The following is a 23,578-nucleotide window of genomic DNA, read 5'->3' on the forward strand; positions in this document are numbered from 1 at the left end:
CCGCGTGAGACGACGCTTCATCCAGTCCCAAACATGCTCAATGGGGGACAGATCCGGAGATCTTGCTGGCCAGGGTAGTTGACTTACACCTTCTAGAGCATGTTGGGTGGCACGGGATACATGCGGACGTGCATTGTCCTGTTGGAACAGCAAGTTCCCTTGCCGGTCTAGGAATGGTAGAACGATGGGTTCGATGACGGTTTGGATGTACTGTGCACTATTCAGTGTCCCCTCGACGCTCACCAGTGGTGTACGGCCAGTGTAGGAGATCGCTGAAGACGACACGTCTCCATTCGTCCCTCCATTCACGCCTGTCGCGACACCACTGGAGGCGGGCTGCACGATGTTGGGGCGTGAGCGGAAGACGGCCTAACGGTGTGCGGGACCGTAGCCCAGCTTCATGGAGACGGTTGCGAATGGTCCTCGCCGATACCCCAGGAGCAACAGTGTCCCTAATTTGCTGGGAAGTGGCGGTGCGGTCCCCTACGGCACTGCGTAGGATCCTACGGTCTTGGCGTGCATCCGTGCGTCGCTGCGGTCCGGTCCCAGGTCGACGGGCACGTGCACCTTCCGCCGACCACTGGCGACAACATCGATGTACTGTGGAGACCTCACGCCCCACGTGTTGAGCAATTCGGCGGTACGTCCACCCGGCCTCCCGCATGCCCACTATACGCCCTCGCTCAATGTCCGTCAACTGCACATACGGTTCACGTCCACGCTGTCGCGGCATGCTACCAGTGTTAAAGACTGCGATGGAGCTCCGTATGCCACGGCAAACTGGCTGACACTGACGGCGGCGGTGCACAAATGCTGCGCAGCTAGCGCCATTCGACGGCCAACACCGCGGTTCCTGGTGTGTCCGCTGTGCCGTGCGTGTGATCATTGCTTGTACAGCCCTCTCGCAGTGTCCGGAGCAAGTATGGTGGGTCTGACACACCGGTGTCAATGTGTTCTTTTTTCCATTTCCAGGAGTGTAGATACCTTAAGATCTATGAGGACTTCTTCATCTTCGCTGCTGTGAAACATAGCTCTTCTTTTCGGTCACCAGTCTTCTGATGGGTTTGATGAGGGTCGTCACGAATTCCTCTCCTGTGACAACCTCTTCATTTCGAAGTAGCACTTCCAACCTACGTCCTCAATTATTTGCTGGATATATTCCAGTCTCTGTCTTACCCTGCAGTTTTTTGTCCTCTACAGCTCCCTCTATTACCATGGAAGTCAATCCCCCATGTCTTAGTAAGTGTCCTATCATTCTGTCACTTCCCCTTATCAGTGTTTTCCACATACTCCTTTCCTCTCCGATTCTGCTCAGAACCTCCTCATTCCTTACCTTATCAGTCCATTTCATTTTCAACATTCGTCTTTAGTACCATATCTCAAATGCTTCGATTCTCTTCAGTTCCGGTTTCTCCACAGTCCATGTTTCACTACCATACAACGCTGTACTCCAGACGTACATTCTCAGAAATTTCTTCCTCAAATTAAGGCCTGTATTTCATACTAATAGACTTCTTTTGGCCAGGAATGCCCTTTTTGCTATTGCTAGTCTGCTTTTGGTGGCCTCCTTGGTTATTGTACTGCGTAGGCAGCAGAATTCCTTAACGTCATCAATTTCGTCACCATCAATCCTGATGTTAAGTTTCTCGCTGTTCTCATTTCTGCTACATCTCATTACTTTCGCCAATTTACTCTCAGTCCATATTCTGTGCTGATTACATCGTTCATTCCATTCAGCAGATCATTCTTCTTTTTTCACTCAGGTTAGCAATGTCATCAGCGAATCGTATCATTGATATTGAATTTTAATTCCACTCCGGAACCTTTCTTTTATTTCCATCGCTGCTTCTTCGATGTACATATTGAACACCAGGGGCGAAAGACGACTTCCCTGTCTTACACCCTTTTTAATCCGAGCACTTCGTTCTTGGTCGTCTACTCTTATTATTCCCTCTTGGCTCTTGTACGTATTCTATATTACCCGTCTCTCCCTGTAACTTACCCCTGTTTTTCTCAGAATTTCGAACATTTTGCACCATTTTATATTGTCGAATGCTTTTTCCAGATCGACAAATCCTATGAACGTGTCTTGCTTTTTCTTTAGCCTTGCTTCCATTATCAACCGCAATGTCAGAATTGCCTCTCGCGCGCCTTTACCTTTTCAAAAGCCAGGCTGGTCGTCATCTAGCACATCCTCAATTTTCTGTAGCATTCTGTTGTATATTATTCTTGTCAATAACTTGGATGCATGAGCTGTTAAGCTGATTGTGCAATAATTCTCGCATTTGTCAACTCTTGCAGTCTTCGGAATTGTGTGGATGAGCCGGCCGGAGTGGCCGAGCGGTTCTAGGCGCTACAGTCTGGAACCGCGAGACCGCTACGGTCGCAGGTTCGAATCCTGCCTCGGGCATGGATGTGTGTGATGTCTTTAGGTTAGTTAGGTTTAAGTAGTTCTAAGTTCTAGGGAACTGATGACTCAGATGTTAAGTCCCATAGTGCTCAGAGCCATTTGAACCATTTGTGTGGATGATATTTTTCGGAAAGTCAGATGATATGTCGTCGGACTCATACATTCTGCACACCAGTGTGAACAGTCTTTTGTTGCCACTTCCTCCGCTCTTCTAATGAACAAATACTCATAGCTCTTAAGGTATGCATTTTAGAGGCAATGTTTATTAGACATCTTGTTCTTGTTTTGGCCCATTCTACATCCTACGAAAATATGGAAAGCAAAGAGTTTCCAGCAGTAGAGTCTGGTGTTATAGTACCGAAGATGAAGAAGGCTAATTGCTCTTAACGTATGCATTTTAGAGCCCATGCTTACTACCCCTATTTTATTCGAATAATCATTGAGTATTGTTCTCCTGGGACACTCTATATTTTTAGTCATTATGTGAATGATATGAAACCCCTCAAATATGAATTTTTCTGAGGGAAGCATCACTTACCTTTGCACTGTTCTTCTGAAGTGATGTAATTGACTGGAAGAACGAACCCTTCTTTTTCTTTAACCTGGAACATACAAAAATGTGCAATAAGAACTCACATAAAAATAACTCTGGCTACTACGGCACTACTAATTTTTTCTATGAAGCTCCTACGTAGAGACTAAAAAAAAAAGTTACACACTTCGTCCCATGCGAAGACCATTGGACAGCAACGGTGGCACATTATTTGGAAAGAGTACATGTTCCGGGTTTCCTGCAGACACAGTTTTTAACACAACACAGTACCCACATGAAAAATTTTCCTGCTTTATCAACTGTGTACATTTAAATGAAGTGCATAAATATGTTGTGTATATTATTATGATGTATATAAGTTTTAATAATTTCCTGCGTTAAAAATAACCAATTAAAGAGAATGTAAAGAATTGTAGTATACGCACCAGCCAAGACAGGAAATATAGTAATGTAAACCAAAGAGGTTATTGTTACTGTCATACTGTCACTGGGCGCAGGAGCGAGGCGCAGTCGGTCATTGTCGTCAGTTGGTAAGGAGAATCGGTTAGCAGCGAGTGAACGGGTCGGACGCAAAGGAGGAATTCTGCTGCGAGAGGGCGTAAGACTTGTTACACCCCACGTACAGTATAGCCAGGCATAATGTGGAGAAGTAATTGGTCACAGCGCAAAGCATCGAGAATAACCAGCAGTGTTTAAGAAGAGCGCTGGTGGCCCAAAGCTAGTGGTGGTGAAGAGCCTATGTCCGTACATTGTCGTTGTGTAATGGACATCGCCGAGCCGAACGCACAGCTGTTAGATCCGAGCAGATTATCATTTAGAATTGTAAAAGGCTTGCCAGTGTTAGTTGCGAATCGTTCAATAACAATTAAGATGCGTGTTTTTTTTTAGTAAGTACCGTTTTGAAATTTAAAAAAGACGTGCTACGATATCTCAATAATTTTATTTTTACATGAAAGCCTGTACCTTAATCTACTTTTCTTCATAATTTCCGTCAATTTTGAGGCACTTGTCATAACGTTGTACCAGTTTTTGAATACCCTCCTCATAGAAGTCTGCCGCCTGACTTGCTACTACTGTTTCGACTTCGTCATCGTCTTGAAGACGCTGATCGCTTAGGTGTTTCTTCAAGTGCAGGAACAGATGGCAGTCACTGGGCGCAAGATCGGGACTGTACGGAGGATGATCTAGAGTTTCCCATCGAAAAGATGAGATGAGATCTTTGGTCTGATTCGCCAAATGCGAACGGGCATTGTCTTGCAGCAAAACGGTGCCCTTGCTCAACTTCCATGGACCGTTACTTTTATTCTGGTGTGACGTAGGCCACCCATTTTTCATCGCCCGTAACAAATTGGCTTAAGAAATCATCACCGTCGCTGTGGTACCGCTCAAGGAAAGTCAATGCCCTGTCTAAACGTTTGGTTTTGTGCACATCCGTCAACATTGTCGGTACCCAACGTGCGCACCATTTTCAGTCATTCAAGTGCTCAGTCACAATGCCATACAAAACACTACGAGAAACATTAGGAAAGTCATACCGCAAGGAGGAAATCGTAAAGCATCTCTTTTCTCTCACCTTTTTGTCCACTTCCTGCACCAAACTTTCATTAACGACCGAAGGACGCCCACTACGTTACTCATCATGCACATTTATGCGGCCATCTTTAAATGCTCTCACCCACTTTCTTACCATTCCATCACTCATAAAATTTTCTCCGTAAACTGCACAGATCTCACGATGAATATCTATCGCTTTTAGGCCTTTAGCACTAAGAAATCTTGTAACAGCCCGTACTTCACAGTCGGCGATTATCGGAGGCATCTTGAACACTCAGTACACAACGTAAACAAGGAAGAATCAGACTGTAATGGCGTCAGTGCATAGATTAAGGTACAGGCTTTCATGTAAAAATAACGTTATTGAGATATCTTAGCACGTCGTTTTTAAATTTCAAAATATTACTTACTTAAAATACACGCCTCGTACTTTAGTAACTTTTGTGTGTTGAGGTGTGTAATCCTCAGTAACAACTGACGATCCTATCCATAATTAACCCAGTGTTATATGAAGAATGAAGTTTATCGAATTGATTAATAGTTTAAATGAAAGTGAACAAAAAAGTCATTTTTTTTATTTGCTATTTAAGTGCTCATTATTGACAATTTGAGAAAGCAATATACAGTAGTTAACAATATTTCATGTTCAGACAATTTTGTGTGAGAAGCAATTTATGTAACAAAAAGTTAGTTTTTTGGACTTGCACTTAACAGTGCTGATTATTGACAAGTAATATGACAAAGCAGTATATTTAACAATACTTCATGTTCAGACAATTTTATATGAGAATTAATTTAAGTAACAATAAGTCAAAGTAGTAAACTCCATAATCATTTTAAAAACCAGTTGTTATTGTAGAACAGTCAACTTAAACAGTAAAATTATTCTTTTCGAAATGTTTACCTTTTGCAAAACAGTTCAATAGCAATTGACATTAGAGTGAGAAATGCAGTTCAGTTGTTACGCAATTGGTAGGGCAAAGAACTAGTAATTAATTTCATGAAGAAGTTGCAAGTTTGCTTGAGCCGTGTTGCGGCTCGCGTTGGTGTCTTGTAGGTTTCCACCCTCTGTTGGAGGCCGGACCGTATCGTTCAGTTGCCATGGTTGGGATTGTTTCTCTTCTTCTCGTGTTGACTGGCGCCACTACGTTTCGCAAGCGTTGCCTGTCAGTTAATGGCAGCAGCGGCGGTTATCGATATGTAGTTATAGTTGCCCTACCTTTGGGGCGACGTCGTTGTTTTTCCGGGTCGTCTTGAGTGTGGAGTCAGTTGGGGATTCAGGAGGAGCCAGGTCGTCGCAGTGCGTCAACACGCCAGGACCGCTGGCGCCGCGCCTGGACTGCCGGGTCTAAGGGCTGTTGTCACGAGGGTGCACGACACCGTCGTAAACCGGATCCTGCAGGCTTTAAGAAGACTACACTTGAATTCAAGTAGAGAAACCCCCACCATTGTGATGTCTCGCGATTTTCCAGTGACTTGGGTCGTGTTGCTGTTCGTAGTGTCGCCGAGGCGAAGAGCAGCAAGTGGAGTGCTTGGGGAAGGTGGAGCTGATTAGCTTTCCTCGACTTCTTATTACTATTTACTGCGTTCAGCTTGTTACAATTTGTTAAGCTCAACCAGCGGTATTTTTCCTGCCTGGTGGCCGCTATCGCCCCAGTTACCTGCCCCGGAGGTTTGTAACGGCAGTGTAGGTTTCCTCGTCTTGCCGTTACTGTCCGGTAAGGCGTGTAGTTGACAGCTTCCTTGATTGTAGGCCGGTTGGTGATTTTTCTACTCTGGTTATAGTGATTCCTTTCTCGTTCCGTGCACTCTAAACACAGTATTCTCGGGGCGTAGTGCAGACCGCCGGTTCCGGCTTTGGCATATTGTTTCATTTGGTTTGTCGGACGTCGGGTAGCTTCAGCAAGTTATCATTAGTCATTCGTTAGGCTGCCACTAGTCTGAGCTACCATCTTGTGAAGTGAATGCAACTCTTGCCTGCCTATCTCATCGCTCGAAAAAGTGTTTGTTCTCAGAGGTTTTTTTAAATTAACCTTGCTATTGTTTTTGCTGTTTTACAGCAGCTTTCTAAATTTTTTTTATATAATTGCCGTTCCTGTCGTGTAAGACGTTCAGCTATAATTGTGGTTAGTTGGCTTAAAATTCTAATTTTTTACTGTTACTTTTTTTTTTTTAGCAGTAAGGCTTAAAACCTTATTTACTGCCATGTCTGGCGTCTGATACCTTCTGCTGTGTTTGTGGATACTTACCTGTAACATTTTAATATTTGAAAGTTGTAAGTTGCAGCCAGTTCTTTAAAATCTTAATTTATTGCCATTCTTGGCGTATAAGGCCTTCAGCCGTGATCACAGTTACTTGTTTTTAAAACATTATCTGTTGTATCTGTATTTTATGGTGATTTGCTTAAATTGTGACGCACTGAAAACACTATTATTTTACACAGTTGTTCATTCCTTCAGTAATAAAGTGTGGTTTTTTTAATATATTGTTGAGTCTGGAATTACTGGTTTAAATTAAATGTGTATAATTGTAAAAGGCAACCAATAGTAACTGACTACGGCCCCGTCCACAATCGTAACCGAATCCTGTCTTTCCCTGACTACCAGGTTTCATTGCTTTTGTCCATGACTTAAATTTTTCTGGGTGATCATTATGTTTTGATAATGGGGCGAGTCAGTGCCTTTGCAAGTGTCCACGCCTGCCAACATGCTACAATAATAAAGTAATTTATTTCGAAGTCGAGAGTTTTAAATAATTTCGCTCACACTATTTGAGCTGGCGAACGTTTATTTACAGTACTTTTCAAACAGAGTCAAAATTAAAAAAATGGTTCAAATGGCTCTGAGCACTATGGGACTCAACTGCTGTGGTCATAAATCCGCTAGAACTGAGAACTACTTAAACCTAACTAACCTAAGGACATCACACACATCCATGCCCGAGGCAGGATTCGAACCTGCGTCCGTAGCGGTCGTGCGGTTCCAGACTGTAGCGCCTTTAACAGCTCGGCCACTCCGGCCGGCGAGTCAAAATTAATTCATAATTTTGGACCAAAATTTCACTAGTCAGTTTCCGTATTATTTTTTATATTTTTTATTTCTGCCGATCGTTATTGCGCGAAGTAAATTGCACAACAGCGATCACGTTATGACAGCACCTGACTTCTTCTGGGTAATATTTTTACTTGGGATTCGATCCTGTACCCCAAAATAATATCAAACCATTAGCAACATGGTAATTGATTGATTAGTCATCCACCCGGAGAGGAACGAAAATGAAACTTCCTGGTAGATTAAAACTGTGTGCCGGACCGAGACTCGAACTCGGGACCTGTGCCTTTCGTGGGCAAGTGCTCTACCAACTGAGCTACCCAAGCACGACTCACGCCCCGTCCTCACAGCTTTACTTCCGCCAGGACCTCGTCTCCTACCTTCCAAACTGTGAGGACGGGGCGTGAGTCGTGCTTGGGTAGCTCAGTTGGTAGAGCACTTGCCCGCGAAAGGCAAAGGTCCCGAGTTCGAGTCTCGGTCCGGCACACAGTTTTAATCTGCCAGGTAGTTTCATAACAGCGCACACTCCGCTGCAGAGTGGAAATCTCATTCAGGAACGAAAATGCTGAAAGTTCTGCTGCGGTACAGATGACAAGTGGATCACAGTGCGCTGATGAAAAGGCGCCACAACTGGAAACATACTCCCAAGCAGAAGTACAGGGGACAGTACGTTTCATGTGGGCAAAACTTGCAAATAGCACAAAGTTTTAAGCATGAAATTCTGACAATGTATGGACCAAATGCAATGTCGCGTACAGTCGTACTGAAATGGTACTAACAATTTGACCAAAGCCGCATAGCCGTGGGTGATGCTTATCGGGAAATCTAGATCCTGCACCAAGCAATTTCCACCATTCTGGCAAGCTGAAAGAACATCTTGGGGCAAGGTATTTTATAACTAAGAGGACGTTAACACAGTAGTTCTCGAATGGCTCAGTGACGAAATAGCTTACTGGCAGAAGGTTACGACCGTTCCTATTCAGAGACTTAGTGACATACTGGAAAACAGTGTCGTGTATCTGTGTCATTTTGATGTGTAAAGTGCCATTCACGTTACTTGAAATGCCGTAATAATATAATTTACTTTCTGAAGTACCGCCGCACGTGCCACATCGTAGGATCTAACGAAAAGTTTCGTCATTGCTAAGTTATTACCGAAGTAAGTATGTTGGTACAGTATCCGTAACTACTAGTGGAACACCATTATTATTTCTTGCGCGTTGTTAATTTCAGGTAAATGAATCAGGAGTGACGTAGATTTGTTTAGAGGAGTCATAACTTGTTTCGATGTTTAATGAGGCTTTATCTATAGTGATTTTACTTTGTTCAAACAGATCAACAAGTTTGTCGTTACTCCAATTTCAACGATCAGCCTTTCAGCAAGGCGTAGGTATTAGACTGAACGCAACACTCTTCCATGGTACAAGAATAAGAACTAGTTCATGATTCCTGCCACCATGCTGGTGTTATACGGAGGGTCGTTGAGTGTTTGTAAACGGTTTACAGGTTCCGTGGAGAAATCTTGAGTTTCACTCCTCAGTCTCCGAGTCTATCTGATACCTTTAATTACTTTTGAGTTTCAATTTACAACGTGGATGAGGAGTGTGTGGACAAAAACAAAGTAAACAGGGCAAACAACGGCTAACAGTTAATTAATACCCAGTGCACCAAAAATGTCTTATTTTGAAAGTAGTTCACAACATCTAATCTATGACAGCTATACATATAAATACTATGGACAATTCACTCAAAAACTTATCGGAAATTGCCTATAATAATGCTAGTCGATGAAATCTAGAAACAGACAAGTCACGCTTGGCTGTATAAAGATTGCATTATAATAGGTGAAGAATTGTGGAAATCGCCGTTATTCAGCAGTGGATGCAAAGACGATCTGATTATGCTTATGGCAAACACTCACTGATTAGTCGGTTATGACATTGGACAAATAAGGACAATCACAGCAAACACTGAGTGGAACCATCAGTCAGCAGGTAGTGAACATCCGACCGTGTGGGAGTGATGAAATCGGTTTTCAGTCTATATCTTTTAACTTATAAAAATTATTGTATGCATATGTATGAATGTTCCACAGACCCTCCTAAACCAATGGATCTATTTCAACCAAACTTGGTACACATTTCAGTTACTATGACGAAAAAAACACTGTGGTTGTAAACACATCTCAGTTACTATGCAGAGAAAAGCACTGTGGGTGTAAAGAATACCTACAACCTACGTGGGTGGGGGCGGGGTGAAAAATGGGCTGACACGGAAACATAATCCAGAAAAGTCAGTAGTAATTTCAACCATTTTTTTATGTATGACTCAAATTTGTATAGAATTGCAGTGGAAGTATTATACCCCTCCCACAGTAAGGGCTGGGCTGGAGCTGACTAGATATGACATGTAAAAATCTATATATCTATATGTTTTATAGAAACGATATGTATTTATGTCACACATCTCCTCCCAAACCACCTGATCGACAATTGACCAAATATCACTTATTGTCTGGAAGGAAGCACTGTGAGGGTAAGAAGCACCTACTTTCAATGGGACAGAGGTGCAATTGAAAATGAGGAGAGGGGGAAGGAGATGAACAGAGAGTGGGGAGGAGGGGGAGATGGGCAGATAGGGAGGGAGGGGGAGATGGACAGAGGGAGAGTGGGAGGAGAAGACAGAGGGTGAGAGGGGAGATCGGCAGAGGGGAGGGAGGGATGGACAGAGAGAAGGTGAGGACGAGATGAACAGAGAGAGGGTGAAGAAGAAAAGAGAGAGGGAGGAGGGAAGATGGACATAAAGAGGAGAAAATAAGAGAGTTGGAGAGGGAGGGAAGAGATTGACAGGGAGACGGGGGAAGAGGGGATGGACGGAGAAAAGGTGGAAGTGAAGATAGGCAGTTGGAGGAGGAGGGGATTGACAGAAAGAGGGGGAGCGATGATGGGGAGGGAGGAGAGGGTTGTGTAGGTGCAGGTGGAAGATGGATAGGGGTAGTGAGCAGGCAAAAAAGGAGGAGGGAGTGAGGAGGCAGGTTAAAGAGGGAGAAGGTGTAAGGTGAAAGTGGTCAAGTGTATGAGGAGGCCAGTGGAAGAGGGACAGGTTGTGAGTAGGCAATTGAAAAGGTTCACAGTGTGAGAATGCAGCTGGATGAGGGACAGCATGTGAGGAGGCAGGTGGAAAATGTACAGCAGGTGGTTCAGGTGAGAGAAATACACTCCTGGAAATTGAAATAAGAACACTGTGAATTCATTGTCCCAGGAAGGGGAAACTTTATCGACACATTCCTGGGGTCAGATACATCACATGATCACACTGACAGAACCACAGGCACATAGACACAGGCAACAGAGCATGCACAATGTCGGCACTAGTACAGTGTATATCCACCTTTCGCAGCAATGCAGGCTGCTATTCTCCCATGGAGACGATCGTAGAGATGCTGGATGTAGTCCTGTGGAACGGCTTGCCATGCCATTTCCACCTGGCGCCTCAGTTGGACCAGCGTTCGTGCTGGACGTGCAGACCGCGTGAGACGACGCTTCATCCAGTCCCAAACATGCTCAATGGGGGACAGATCCGGAGATCTTGCTGGCCAGGGTAGTTGACTTACACCTTCTAGAGCACGTTGGGTGGCACGGGATACATGCGGACGTGCATTGTCCTGTTGGAACAGCAAGTTCCCTTGCCGGTCTAGGAATGGTAGAACGATGGGTTCGATGACGGTTTGGATGTACCGTGCACTATTCAGTGTCCCCTCGACGATCACCAGTGGTGTACGGCCAGTGTAGGAGATCGCTCCCCACACCATGATGCCGGGTGTTGGCCCTGTGTGCCTCGGTCGTATGCAGTCCTGATTGTGGCGCTCACCTGCACGGCGCCAAACACGCATACGACCATCATTGGCACCAAGGCAGAAGCGACTCTCATCGCTGAAGACGGCACGTCTCCATTCGTCCCTCCATTCACGCCTGTCGCGACACCACTGGAGGCGGGCTGCACGATGTTGGGGCGTGAGCGGAAGACGGCCTAACGGTGTGCGGGACCGTAGCCCAGCTTCATGGAGACGGTTGCGAATGGTCCTCGCCGATACCCCAGGAGCAACAGTGTCCCTAATTTGCTGGGAAGTGGCGGTGCGGTCCCCTACGGCACTGCGTAGGATCCTACGGTCTTGTCGTGCATCCGTGCGTCGCTGCGGTCCGGTCCCAGGTCGACGGGCACGTGCACCTTCCGCCGACCACTGGCGACAACATCGATGTACTGTGGAGACCTCACGCCCCACGTGTTGAGCAATTCGGCGGTACGTCCACCCGGCCTCCCGCATGCCCACTATACGCCCTCGCTCAAAGTCCGTCAACTGCACATACGGTTCACGTCCACGCTGTCGCGGCATGCTACCAGTGTTAAAGACTGCGATGGAGCTCCGTATGCCACGGCAAACTGGCTGACACTGACGGCGGCGGTGCACAAATGCTGCGCAGCTAGCGCCATTCGACGGCCAACACCGCGGTTCCTGGTGTGTCCGCTGTGCCGTGCGTGTGATCATTGCTTGTACAGCCCTCTCGCAGTGTCCGGAGCAAGTATGGTGGGTCTGACACACCGGTGTCAATGTGTTCTTTTTTCCATTTCCAGGAGTGTAGAAGGGAAAAAGTAGATTAGGGGAGAATTCAGATATATATGTGTGTGTGTGTGAAAAATATTTGGTATATGTGTTTACGGGAGAAGCCGTGGTAAAAAGCTAATAATCGATAACGACCGATATTTGTATGGAATTCACATATTTTAGAAATTCTCGACTCACTGGTGAGAACCCTAGGATGCGAGGTGGGGGTGGAAAGACAAGTGTCATATCAGCATATCTCTTTATCGCCTGAAGGAATTTCAACTAAACACAGCAAACACATAACTTACTGCTTGGAAAAATTACTGTGACACCCTAAGACATACCTAGTAGCCCTAAGGGCGAGGGCCGGGATGCAAAGGGATGATGTAAAAGCATAACTCAGGAACGACTGGAACAATTTCAACCAAACTTGGTATATACTTTGCTCATTATTTGTGCAAAAATATTGTGCGAATAAGATACCTGTATTACCCCTTATGAATGAGGCTGGGGATGGGAAGAGGTGCCGCATAAAAATATTAGAAAACGACCTGTTGCTGTTTCTCTTCCTACTTAATTGGCTTGGTATACTTTAAAAGTATGAAGAGAAATTTCTCTCTTATTTGTGCAACATTCAGGTTACAAGAATGAGCACTACAGTGTGCTACAGTGCCAAAGATCACGTCACAAGTCTTGACTATTCATTAAGTCCAGTCTCTTGCAACAAACAAAAATCAAGGAAAGAAAGAATGTGAGAGGATATTCAGAAATAAGATGAAATACTTAACCTATTTTAAATGCGAAAAGTATTTGTTTTGTTTTCACAGTTGAAGAGACTGTTCCTAACCAAACTGTGTGTGTGCAATACATGTGACGTACGCGCACCTGGACGAAGGCGCTAGCAATAAATTAATGTTTTATAAAGGGCAGGGTACAGCATAATACAGCACAATACCTTGAACTCACAAAGTTTGGTATCTTAAAGAGAAGTCTTAGTTAACAGACTACATACACACGCCGGAAGCCACTGTACGATTTTGACGGAGGGTACCCTGTACCACCATTATTAATTTACTGTCCTGTTCCACTCGCAAATATAGAGAGGGAAAATGATTATTTATGTGTCTCCGTGTGAGCCCTAATTCCTGCTATGTTATCTTCGTTGTCCTTAAGCGAAATTTATTTTGGCGGCGGTAGAATCGCTCTGCAGTCAGTTTGAAATGCTGGTTCTCTAAATTTTCTGAATAGAGTTCCTCGAAAAGAACATCGCCTTCCATCCAGGGATTCTCATTTGAATTCCTATAGCATTCCAATGCACTTGAGGTGATAGATTTGTTAGCGGTAGGTTCGAACAACCCCAACATTCTTTCTTTTCTTCAATTATTTGTTGGATGTATTCCAATCTCAGTTTCCCCAAGAGTTGTTGCCCTCTGCGGTTCCTTCATATACCGTGTAAGTTATTCTCTGGTGTCTTAACAGAATTCCTATCATCATGTCCCTTCTTTTTTTCAATGTTTTCATTATATTCCTTTTTTCGACGATTCTGCGGGGAAGTTCTATCTCTACTGGCTTATCACTCGTCTTAATTTCCTGCATTCTTCATTGCCACGACATTTTAAATGCTCTGTTTCGACTTTCTCATAGCCCTTGATACATCTCCATACACTTTTATGGTCCAGACGTAGATTCTCAGAAATATACGAGAGTCATTCTGAAAGTAAGGAACATTTGTTTTTCTAGATATTGTTCCTCAAGGTTATTTTTGTTGTGTTCTTCAGTTCGAGGACTAATCTGATACAGCTCTCCACACTAGTCTATCCTGTGTAAGTCTCCTCATCTCTCCATAACTAATGCAAGCCGGCCGGAGTGGCCGAGCGGTACTAGGCGCTACAGTCTGGAGCCGCGCGACTGCTACGGTCGCATGTTCGAATCCTGCCTCGGGCATGGATGTGTGTGATGTCCTTAGGTTAGTTAGGTTTAAGTAGTTCTAAGTTCTAGGGGACTGATCACCTCAGAAGTTAAGTCCCATAGTGCTCAGAGCCATTTGAACCAACTAATGGAAACTACATCCATTTGAAACTGCTTACTGTATTCATGCCTAGATCTTCCTTTACAAGTTTACCGCTCAGACTTCCTTTCATTACACAACTGACAATTTGTTGATGTCTCAGCATGTTTCATATCAACTTATCCTTCATTTAGCCTAGTTTTGCCATAAATTTCTTTTTTCCCAATTCGATTAAGTACCTGCTCATTTATTATTCGGTCTACTCATCTAATCTTCGGTAGTCTTCTATAACACCACATGTCAAAAAGAAGATAGCTTTCTTGTCTGAACCACGTATCAACCACGTTTTGCTTCCGTACAAGGCTACACTCCAGACAAATGCCTCTTTTTATAGAAATGCTTCCCTTGCTATTGCTAGTCCGTATTTCATAATCTCAATACTTCGGTCATCATCAGTTATTTTATTGCTCATTTCAAATCTGCTGCTTTTTGTTTCTCATTTCCAAAAAGTTTTCCTTCAACATCACCCGATCTAATGCGATTACGATCAATTACCATTGTTTCACTATTGTTGGTGTTCTCCTCTATCAAGATAATGAAAGAAAAAATTATTTTATATCTAAATTTGATATTTGAATTTAAACATTTGTCGCAGCACTCTAGAGGTCCTAAGACTTCTGGATGCTCAGTTGCCTGCCACTTGTTTAACCTGTCACTAACGTCCTCTTTCAGTTTGTTTTCATTTCAACAGTGCTTCCCGCATAACAGATTGAGAAATTTGGGTAAATGATGGTAATCACTGGGAGTCAAGTCCGAGCTATAATGTGGATGTTACGAAACTGCCGACCTCAACTGCCGAAGCAAATCCTTCGGTTTCGCAGAATGGGGTAGAGGTTGACGTGAAGAAGCACAATGCCGCTGGACAACAATCAACACCGTTTGTTTTGAACGACGTGGCGTATCCATGTGTGGTCTAACAGTAGGCCGCTGCATTTATAGTCTCCCTAGGCATTACGTCGATGAGCGGGACGCCTTTTCGATCCCTAAAGACTGTGTCCATAGCCTTACTGGTACTCAGGATTTTGTTCAAAATGGTTCAAATGGCTCTGAGCACTATGCGACTTAACTTCTGAGTCGCCTAGAACTTAGAACTAATTAAACCTAACTAACCTAAGGACATCACACACATCCATGCCCGAGGCAGGATTCGAACCTGCGACCGTAGCGGTCGCTCGGCTCCAGACTGTAGCGCCTATAACCGCACGGCCACTCCGGCCGGCCGGGGTTCTGTTTTGGCTTTTTTTAGGGAGGGGGAGGGGGGGCGAGGTTGGGAGGGATCGGAGCGATTCGCCGACTACTACAACCGGCTTCTTTGAGCCCAATTACGATCCTACTCAAATGTTCACATCTGCGTATCTTGTTCGCACACGTGTCTGCGAGGCGTAGTTACTGTCCAGTTGCGTACACGGAACAAAAGTTGCAAAGGCTTTATGTCCCTGATATCGACATGTCCGATGTTTGTTATCATTGCCAGCTGCGTGGCGTGTTGCGCTGCAGCGTCATACATTCGTCCATCAGCCGCCAAAGTTTACAATTCTAAATTTTCCATCGATACCTGTGAGAATATCTGTTTAGGACCAATCTGCATAACTTCTTCGTAGTGTGCGGTTTTTTTTTTCCTGGTAGGTCATGAGGGAAGGATATAGCAAACTGGTTACCCACGTATTTGATGAAATATCCTGAGGATCTAACAGCGGAAAGCATAAGAGAGTGAGAAGAAACGCGGAAGGTAAGAGAGTAGGTGTGTTTAGACACATGTAATATGTCGAACATGTTATGCTGTTGTTGTGCTTCGAGGACGGAAAGAAAGAAATGGATGGTTCAAATGGCTCTGAGCACTGTGCGACTTAACTTCTGAGGTCATCAGTCGCCTAGAACTTAGAACTAATTAAACCTAACTAACCTAAGGACATCACACACATCCATGCCCGAGGCAGGATTCGAATCTGCGACCGTAGCAGTCGCGCGGTTCCGGACTGAAGCGCCTAGAACCGCTGGGCCACAACGGCCAGCGACGGAGATGTGTGAGATCAAATTTGATAAGCAAATAAGCAGCAAGTATGACTGTGTCCTAAGTAGGTAGAATGAGCTGGATAATTTCCGTGAAGCAAAGGTACCGCCTTGCACAGCTGCGTTTGATGACGGTCTCCCACAATCTGGTCCGGAGATTTCAGTAGTATGTTATTCTGATCGTTTGTCCTTACCGGTATATTCTGATAGTCCTAAGAACACTCAGTATCACCTTGCGCGATGATGGCTGGGTCTTCGCCTTTTTCTGCGGCGGTAAATGCACATGTTTCCACTACTTGCTTTGCTCTTTTGCATTGGAGTCTTTGTGACACACCCATCATTCGTCCAGGTTGCTACACGGCTAAAGAATTCATCTCGACCGATGTGGTACAGATGTGTAATATGCGCTGATGGCTGAGTTTGGTGGGCGTAATGGAATGGATGTGAACAGTCACGGAAACCAGCGTGCGGCGACTTTTGTCATGATCGAAATGCCGTGTAAAATGTCGGAAACTGATGCGGGACAGATTTTGACTTTTTGTACTATGTCCTCGATAGTGATGCGCCGGTATTCGATTCTTCAGAGATGGTTCGCTACGTCTTTCTGCGTCTTTCACATTGGGAGCGTCTGTGCCACCAAAGCACTGTATCACCTGACGGCGAATTCTTCTCGAAAAGTGGCACCAATTCAGCAGTTCTAGTTGCAAAGTTGTTCCTCACAAAATGAATTTTGCACACAACCCCTTCTTTTGCCGCCTCTGCAATGGAGGCCAGATCTGCGTAACTCAGTGTTGAAATCAAGCGGTTTTCTTATAGGTGGCCGAAGAAAAGATTTCAGACACATCGCAGCTCATCACATTTAAGCCGCACAATACTCCGCTTTATCAATAGGCTGTGCGATTTCCGTTTGGCACCTCTGTCGGCGTTCTAGGGCATTATTACCAGAAGAGTAGACTTGTACCTAAAAATATACTGCCGGAAAAAAATCGCAGCACCAAACAATAATTAATGTAGCCTAATGAAATTTCGGGCATACATTTGTCTAGGTAAGTGATGAACAGTGCAAGATCACAAGTTAATGTAAGTGCGAGATAAGCCATTGCAAATGTGAAGTGCTGGTATAATAATTATTTATTATAATAATTATTTATTATAATAAATGTCAGAATGTTGACGGCAGCGAACAGACGAGCAAGTATTGTGTTGTATAGGTGCCGCGTGTCAGTTTTTGGGATGGAGTTCCACACCTGTGGCACTTGGACGGTCAATACAGGGGCAGTTGATGTTGGTTGTGGATGACGCTACAGTTGTCGTCCGATGATGTCCCATATGTGCACTATTGGAGACGGATATGGTGATCGAGCAGGCCAAGGAAACATATCGACACTCTGTACAGCATGTTGGATTACAACAGCGATATGTGGGGAAACACTCCCTGGAATGCTGTTCATGAATGGCAGCACAACAGGTCAGATCACCAGATTGACGTACAATTTTGCAGTCAGGGTGCGTGGGATATCTCCGAGAGTGCTCCCAGTGTTATACGAAATCACTTCCCACACCAGGTGCAGGTCCAGCGTGCCTACCACCCAGTTTGGTTGCAAGCCCTCAACCGGCCTCTTTCTAACCAACACACGGCCATCACTGGCGCTGAGGCGGAACTAGCTTCCATTAGAAAATGCAATAGGCCTCCACCCCTCCCTCCACTGAGCTCTCGCTTGACCCACAGAAGTCGCAAATGGCAGTGGTTTGAGGTCAGTGGAGGGCACTCTACAAGGCGTCTGGCTCGGAGTTCTCCTTGAAGTAACCGATTTGTAACAGTTCGTTGTGTCACTGTGGTGCCAACTACTGCTCAAATCGCAGTTGCAGTACGATGCGCGAGTCTTGCACCGAATATGATGGTCTTCCCTTGGGCGTTAGCGCCACATGGTCGTCGGGAGCCCGGTCTGCTTGTGACCATACTTTCTCGTGACCACCGCTGCCAGCAATCACGTACAGTGGACAGAACCCTGCCAAGTTTTTTTCTGCAATATCGTAAGAGGAACATCCAACTTTTCGAAGCTCTGTTACACCACCTCGTTGAAACTCAGTCCGGTGTTGATAATAGCGTTTTTGTCGCCTTAAAGGTATTCTTGACTAGCATTAACCCCCCACGTCAAATCTCAAAGGTAACTACCCTCATGACTCTTGTTGTTGTTGTTGTTGTTGTGGTATTCAGTCCTCAGACTGGTTTGATGCAGCTCTCCATGCTACTCTATCCTGTGCAAGCTTCTTCATCTCCCAGTACCTACTGCAACCTACATCCTTCTGAATCTGCTTAGTGTATTCATCTCTTGGTCTCCCGCTACTATTTTTACCCTCCACGCTGCCCTCCAATACTAAATTGGTGATCCTTTGATGCCACAGAACATGTCCTACCAACCGATCCCTGCTTCTAGTCAAGTTGTGCAACAAACTCCTCTTCTCCCCAATTTTATTCAATACCTCCTCATTAGTTACGTAATCTACCCATCTAATCTTCAGCATTCTTCTGTAGCACCACATTTCGAAAGCTTCTATTTGCTTCTTGTCCAAACTATTCATCGTCCATGTTTGACTTCCATACATGGCACAGAGCGTTTTTAGAGCAAACTGCTTTGAATCCTCATAGTAGCGCTACTAGCGCCACTATTATACAACTGGCGCGAAATTTGAATAGACGTCATCTTTCAGATGTAGAAACAGGCCTACCAACTTCCATTTACGTCGCTCAACCCCTTGTTGGTGTTGCGATTTTACTTCTGTCAGTCTACAGTGCGCAACAAAATTAGAGGATCTTTCATCCGAACCCACGTAATTGTCTCCCGTGGCGACGCATACGTTTGAAGTTTCGCTCAAAGGTGCCTACAATCTTCGTCTGCAGAACGTTATTGCCGTGCTGTAGACATATGGTTGACGGCATATGGAAGTTTTGGTCTGGCCGCGAGTCGTGCTAGCATAACCTAATTGTAAGGCGACAGCTCTCGATGGGCGGTAAATCTTGGTTCGGGTCCAGGTCTGGCAAAAATTTTCATTACCATCTGAAGGCAGCCGCAAAACGCGCGGTAAATTCTGTGCTGCCTCGCTCCTTCCACAGTCCAAACGAATCCATATCACTCGTTGCATAGGAAGGGCGGTTGAAATTAACCCTTTCGTGGGAAAAATTATTGAACAGTTTTTTTAATGAATGGAGAGCAGATAGTAGTTAACAGATAGGTATATTTATCATACAGAATATCAAATTTCCTCCAACTGTGAAAGTGAGGTCACACAGCAAGGTGGGAAGTATTCTTCCCACTGCCTTTCCTTGGAGTTAAATGAAAAAAACAACTTTTTCAATATATGTCATATTTATTTGATAAATTTACTTCTCTTGTTACAATGTTCACAATTACTTGCCATGAAATTTTCTGAAACATGGGTCTATGCAAAGTGGTATTCGACAATATGTACAAACACAGCGAGTGCTTTTTTCCGCAGCTTTGGTACTACAATGACGGCACGTCCAGTAGGTTCCTCCTAAAATGGGTTGATGCTCCCCTACAGCCACATGACGAAAATCTTGAGGTACTTTACCCCTTTTTGCCAGAAAGACAGGTTTTTGTCCAAGCCTTTTTTGGGATGAGAAGCCAGCGATCAGTTGTCTGGCTAGATGGATCCTGTATGTGAGCTGATCATGCTGTCCACTTTCTCTTTTACTTATTTTCCATAGGATAAAACTGTTCACTGCAGCAACGTCCACCAGGAAGTAAAATATTCTGTGCCACCATTTTACAGAACGCCTGACAATATGATACCTTTCTCGTAATTGATCAAACTTATCGACACCAGACATTATTTTGTTGTATTCTGCCACAACTTCAGGACAAGGCATCTCCGTACTATTACCATCCTTGTTTTTCCTTTTCACTGAGGCTGTTTCTCATGGGTCATGAATTGCGGACAGGAAAATGACTGGACGGTTATCCATCCATTTTACTGCAGAAATGGCTCCTTTTCTTTCCAACTGAAATTCTCCTCGTTCCAATTTTACGTTTTCCTTCATAAATTTGGGTAAATCAAAAGTATTTACCTTATACTATAGCTTTGAGGAAAAAATCACAAAATGTCACACAAACAGCACTGAAAGGCTCCTCTACAGAGCTACACTCAGCTATACAATGCCTCTGCGCGAATGTACAGCAAAAACGGAGGAAACTTCCGATTGAAAGTAGTACCCTATACTGTTCACTAGGTGTTAGCACCGTACAGAAGTGGGAACTGTGAATCGCACGGGACTAGGAGCGAGTTCATTGTAGTGGGAAGCATGTTTCCCACGGCTCACGAAAGGGTTAAAGTACATACATGATTGGTAAAAGTGGACTGTATTTGTGGGCTACATTGAGAAACACAGTTACAGAAGCGTGCGCGCTGCTTGGCGGCCACGGCCCGCTCCGGTCCCGGACAGTTCGGCCGTGCATTGTGTGGACGGGCGGGCAGAAAAATTCCTTACCTGCAGCGAACGTCCGGTCGCTGCTGCACCCTTGTGGTACGTTGCACCAATACAGAACACCATCTTTCCATTATACAGCTGGATGTTGTCCACATCGGTGACTGTGAATAAATTTCATGTATTCCGCTGTAATGATGCAAAAGCGTGGCGCACTGCGACGTCACCCTCGAGCTCAGCGACGCTTCAAATAGCAAGGTCAAATTTCGTCGAATGTTTTTGAACTGTCCCTAGTGTTTCCACCCTTACCAGAGCGAAAGCTGCAGTCCCACTGGCCTCCAAAGGATCCAGAGCACGTCAGACCTGGTGAGCGGCGACGTGTCTGAAATGTTGCCCTCGACCGCCTGAGACTGAATACCCTAACTCCCAAATTGACGAGGGATGAATGAAAAACATATCTATTCAAAAACGCATATAAAAAGCCGCTTCACGCCTTCCTGAGAGACTTTCTCCATTCCTTCCAAATTAACAATGTTAAGTGTAGACCAGTTGTGGCTTAAATTCAAAGAAACAGTATTGACAGCAATTAAGAGATTTATACAAAATGAATTAACAAACGAAGGGCCTGATCACCATTGGTACAGAAAGCAGATCAGAACACTGTTGTAGAAACAACGAAAACAGCATGCCACATTTAAACGAACGCTAAATCCCCAAGATAGGCGATCTTTTAAAAAAAATGGTTCAAAAAAAAAAAAAAAAAAGGTTCAAATGGCTCTAAGCACTATGGGACTTAACATCTGAGGTCATCAGTCCCCTAGAACTTAGAACTACTTAAACCTAACTAACCTAAGGACATCACACACGGGCGGCCGCGGTGGTCTAGCGGTTCTAGGCGCTCAGTCCGGAGCCGCGCGGCTGCTACGGTCGCAGGTTCAAATCCTGCTTCGGGCATGGATGTGTGTGATAGGTTAGTTAGGTTTAAGTAGTTCTAAGTTCTAGGGGACTGATAACCATAGATGTTAAGTCCCATAGTGCTTAGAGCCATTTTTGACATCACACACATCCATGCCCGAGGCAGGATTCGAACCTGCTACCGTAGCGGTCGTGCGGTTCCAGACTGTAGCGCCTAGAACCGCTCAGCCACTCCGGCCGGCCACGCGATCTTTTACGGATGGTTCAAATGGGTGTGAGCACTATGGGACTTAACTGCTGAGGTCATCAGTCCCCTAGAACTTAGAACTACTAACCTAACTAACCTAAAGACACTACACACATCCATGCCCGAGGCAGGGTTCGAACCTGCGACCGTAGCGGTCGCGCGGTTCCAGACTGTAGCGCCTAGAACCGCTCGGCCACAACGGCCGGCTCTTTTACAGAAGCTCGAAATTTAGCGCGGACTACAATACGAGATGCTTTCAATGTTTTCTGCAACGAAATTTTGTCTCGAAACGTCACAAAAAACTCCAGAGAGATTCTGGTGGCGTGTAAAGTATGCTAGCGGCAAGACATAATAAATGCCTTCTAAGTGCGATAGCAATACGAGTTACTGTCGATAACAGTGCTGCCAAAGCAGAGTTACTAAACACAGCATTTCGAAATTCCTTCGCCAGAAAACACGGAGCAAATATTCCAATTTCGAATCAAGACCAGCTGCCAACATGAGTAACTTAAAAGTAGATATCCTCTGTGCGGTGAAATAACTTAAATCACATAATAAAAGCAAGTCTTCCGGTCCAGATTCTATACCAATTAGGTTAATTTCAGAATATGCTGATGCAATAGCTCCATGTTTAACAAACATATACATGCGCTCGCTCGACGAAAGATTCGTACCCAAAGACTGGAAAGCTGCACAGGTCACACCAGTATACAAGAAAGGCAATAGGAGTAATGCGCTAAATTACAGGCCGGTATCATGAACGTCGATATGCAGCAGGATTTTGGAACATATATTGTGTTCGAATATCATGAATTATCTCGAACAGAACGGTCTGTTGACAAACGGTTCTAGAAAACATCGTTCTTGTGAAACAGAAATAGCTCTTTACTCGCACAAAGTATTGAGTGCTGTTGACAAGGGATTTGAAATTGATTCGGTCTAAGGCGCTGCAGTCATGGACAGTGCGGCTGGTCCCGGCGGAGGTTCAAGTCCTCCCTCGGGCATGGGTGTGTGTGTTTGTCCTTAGGATAATTTAGGTTAAGTAGTGTGTAAGCTTAGTAGATAAGTCCCATAAGATTTCGCACACATTTGGACATTTTTTGAAATTGATTCCGTGTTTTTAGATTTCTAGGGGGCTTTTGACACCATACCTCACAAGCGGCTTGTAATAAAATTGCGTGTTTATAGAATATGGTGTCAGTCATGCGACTGAATTCGTGGTTTTCTGTCAGAGAGGTCAATGTTCGTATTAACTGACGGAAAGCCGTCGAGTAAAACAGAAGTGATTTCTAGCGTTCTCCAAGGTAGTGTTACAGTCCTCTGCTGTTCCTCATCTATATAAACGATTTAGCAGATAATCTGAGCAGCCGTCTTATTTTGCAGATGGTACTGACGTTTATCGTCTATTAGTTATCACTAGATCAGAGCCTTTAGGTAAGATATCTGTTTCGAAAATTGACATTTGACACTAAATAATGAAAATTGTGAGGTCATTCACACGAGCGAGGAATCCGTTCAACTTCGGTTACACGATAAACCAATCAAATCTAAAGGCCATAAATTCAACTAAATACCTAGGAATTACAATCACGAACAGTTTAAACTGGAGAGGACACATAGTAAATGTTATGGGGAAGGCGAACCAAAGACTGCGTTTTACTGGTCCAACACTTAGATGATGCAACTTCTATTAAAGAGACCGCCTGTACCAATCTTGTCCA

General features: G+C 44.6%; 1 protein-coding gene across 1 annotated transcript in view; it reads right to left on the reverse strand.

Annotated features, from left to right (window-relative positions):
- LOC126188560 (protein nervous wreck) overlaps positions 1-23,578 on the reverse strand; it is a 724,305-nt gene that overhangs the window by 194,382 nt on the left and 506,345 nt on the right. The window contains exon 7 of the mRNA XM_049930159.1: positions 2,949-3,012. Within this exon, the coding sequence (XP_049786116.1) occupies positions 2,949-3,012 (64 nt within the window). The remainder of the gene's footprint in view (positions 1-2,948; positions 3,013-23,578) is intronic.

The sequence above is a fragment of the Schistocerca cancellata genome, chromosome 5 (assembly GCF_023864275.1).
Source record: "Schistocerca cancellata isolate TAMUIC-IGC-003103 chromosome 5, iqSchCanc2.1, whole genome shotgun sequence".
Taxonomy (NCBI): Eukaryota; Metazoa; Arthropoda; class Insecta; order Orthoptera; family Acrididae; genus Schistocerca; species Schistocerca cancellata.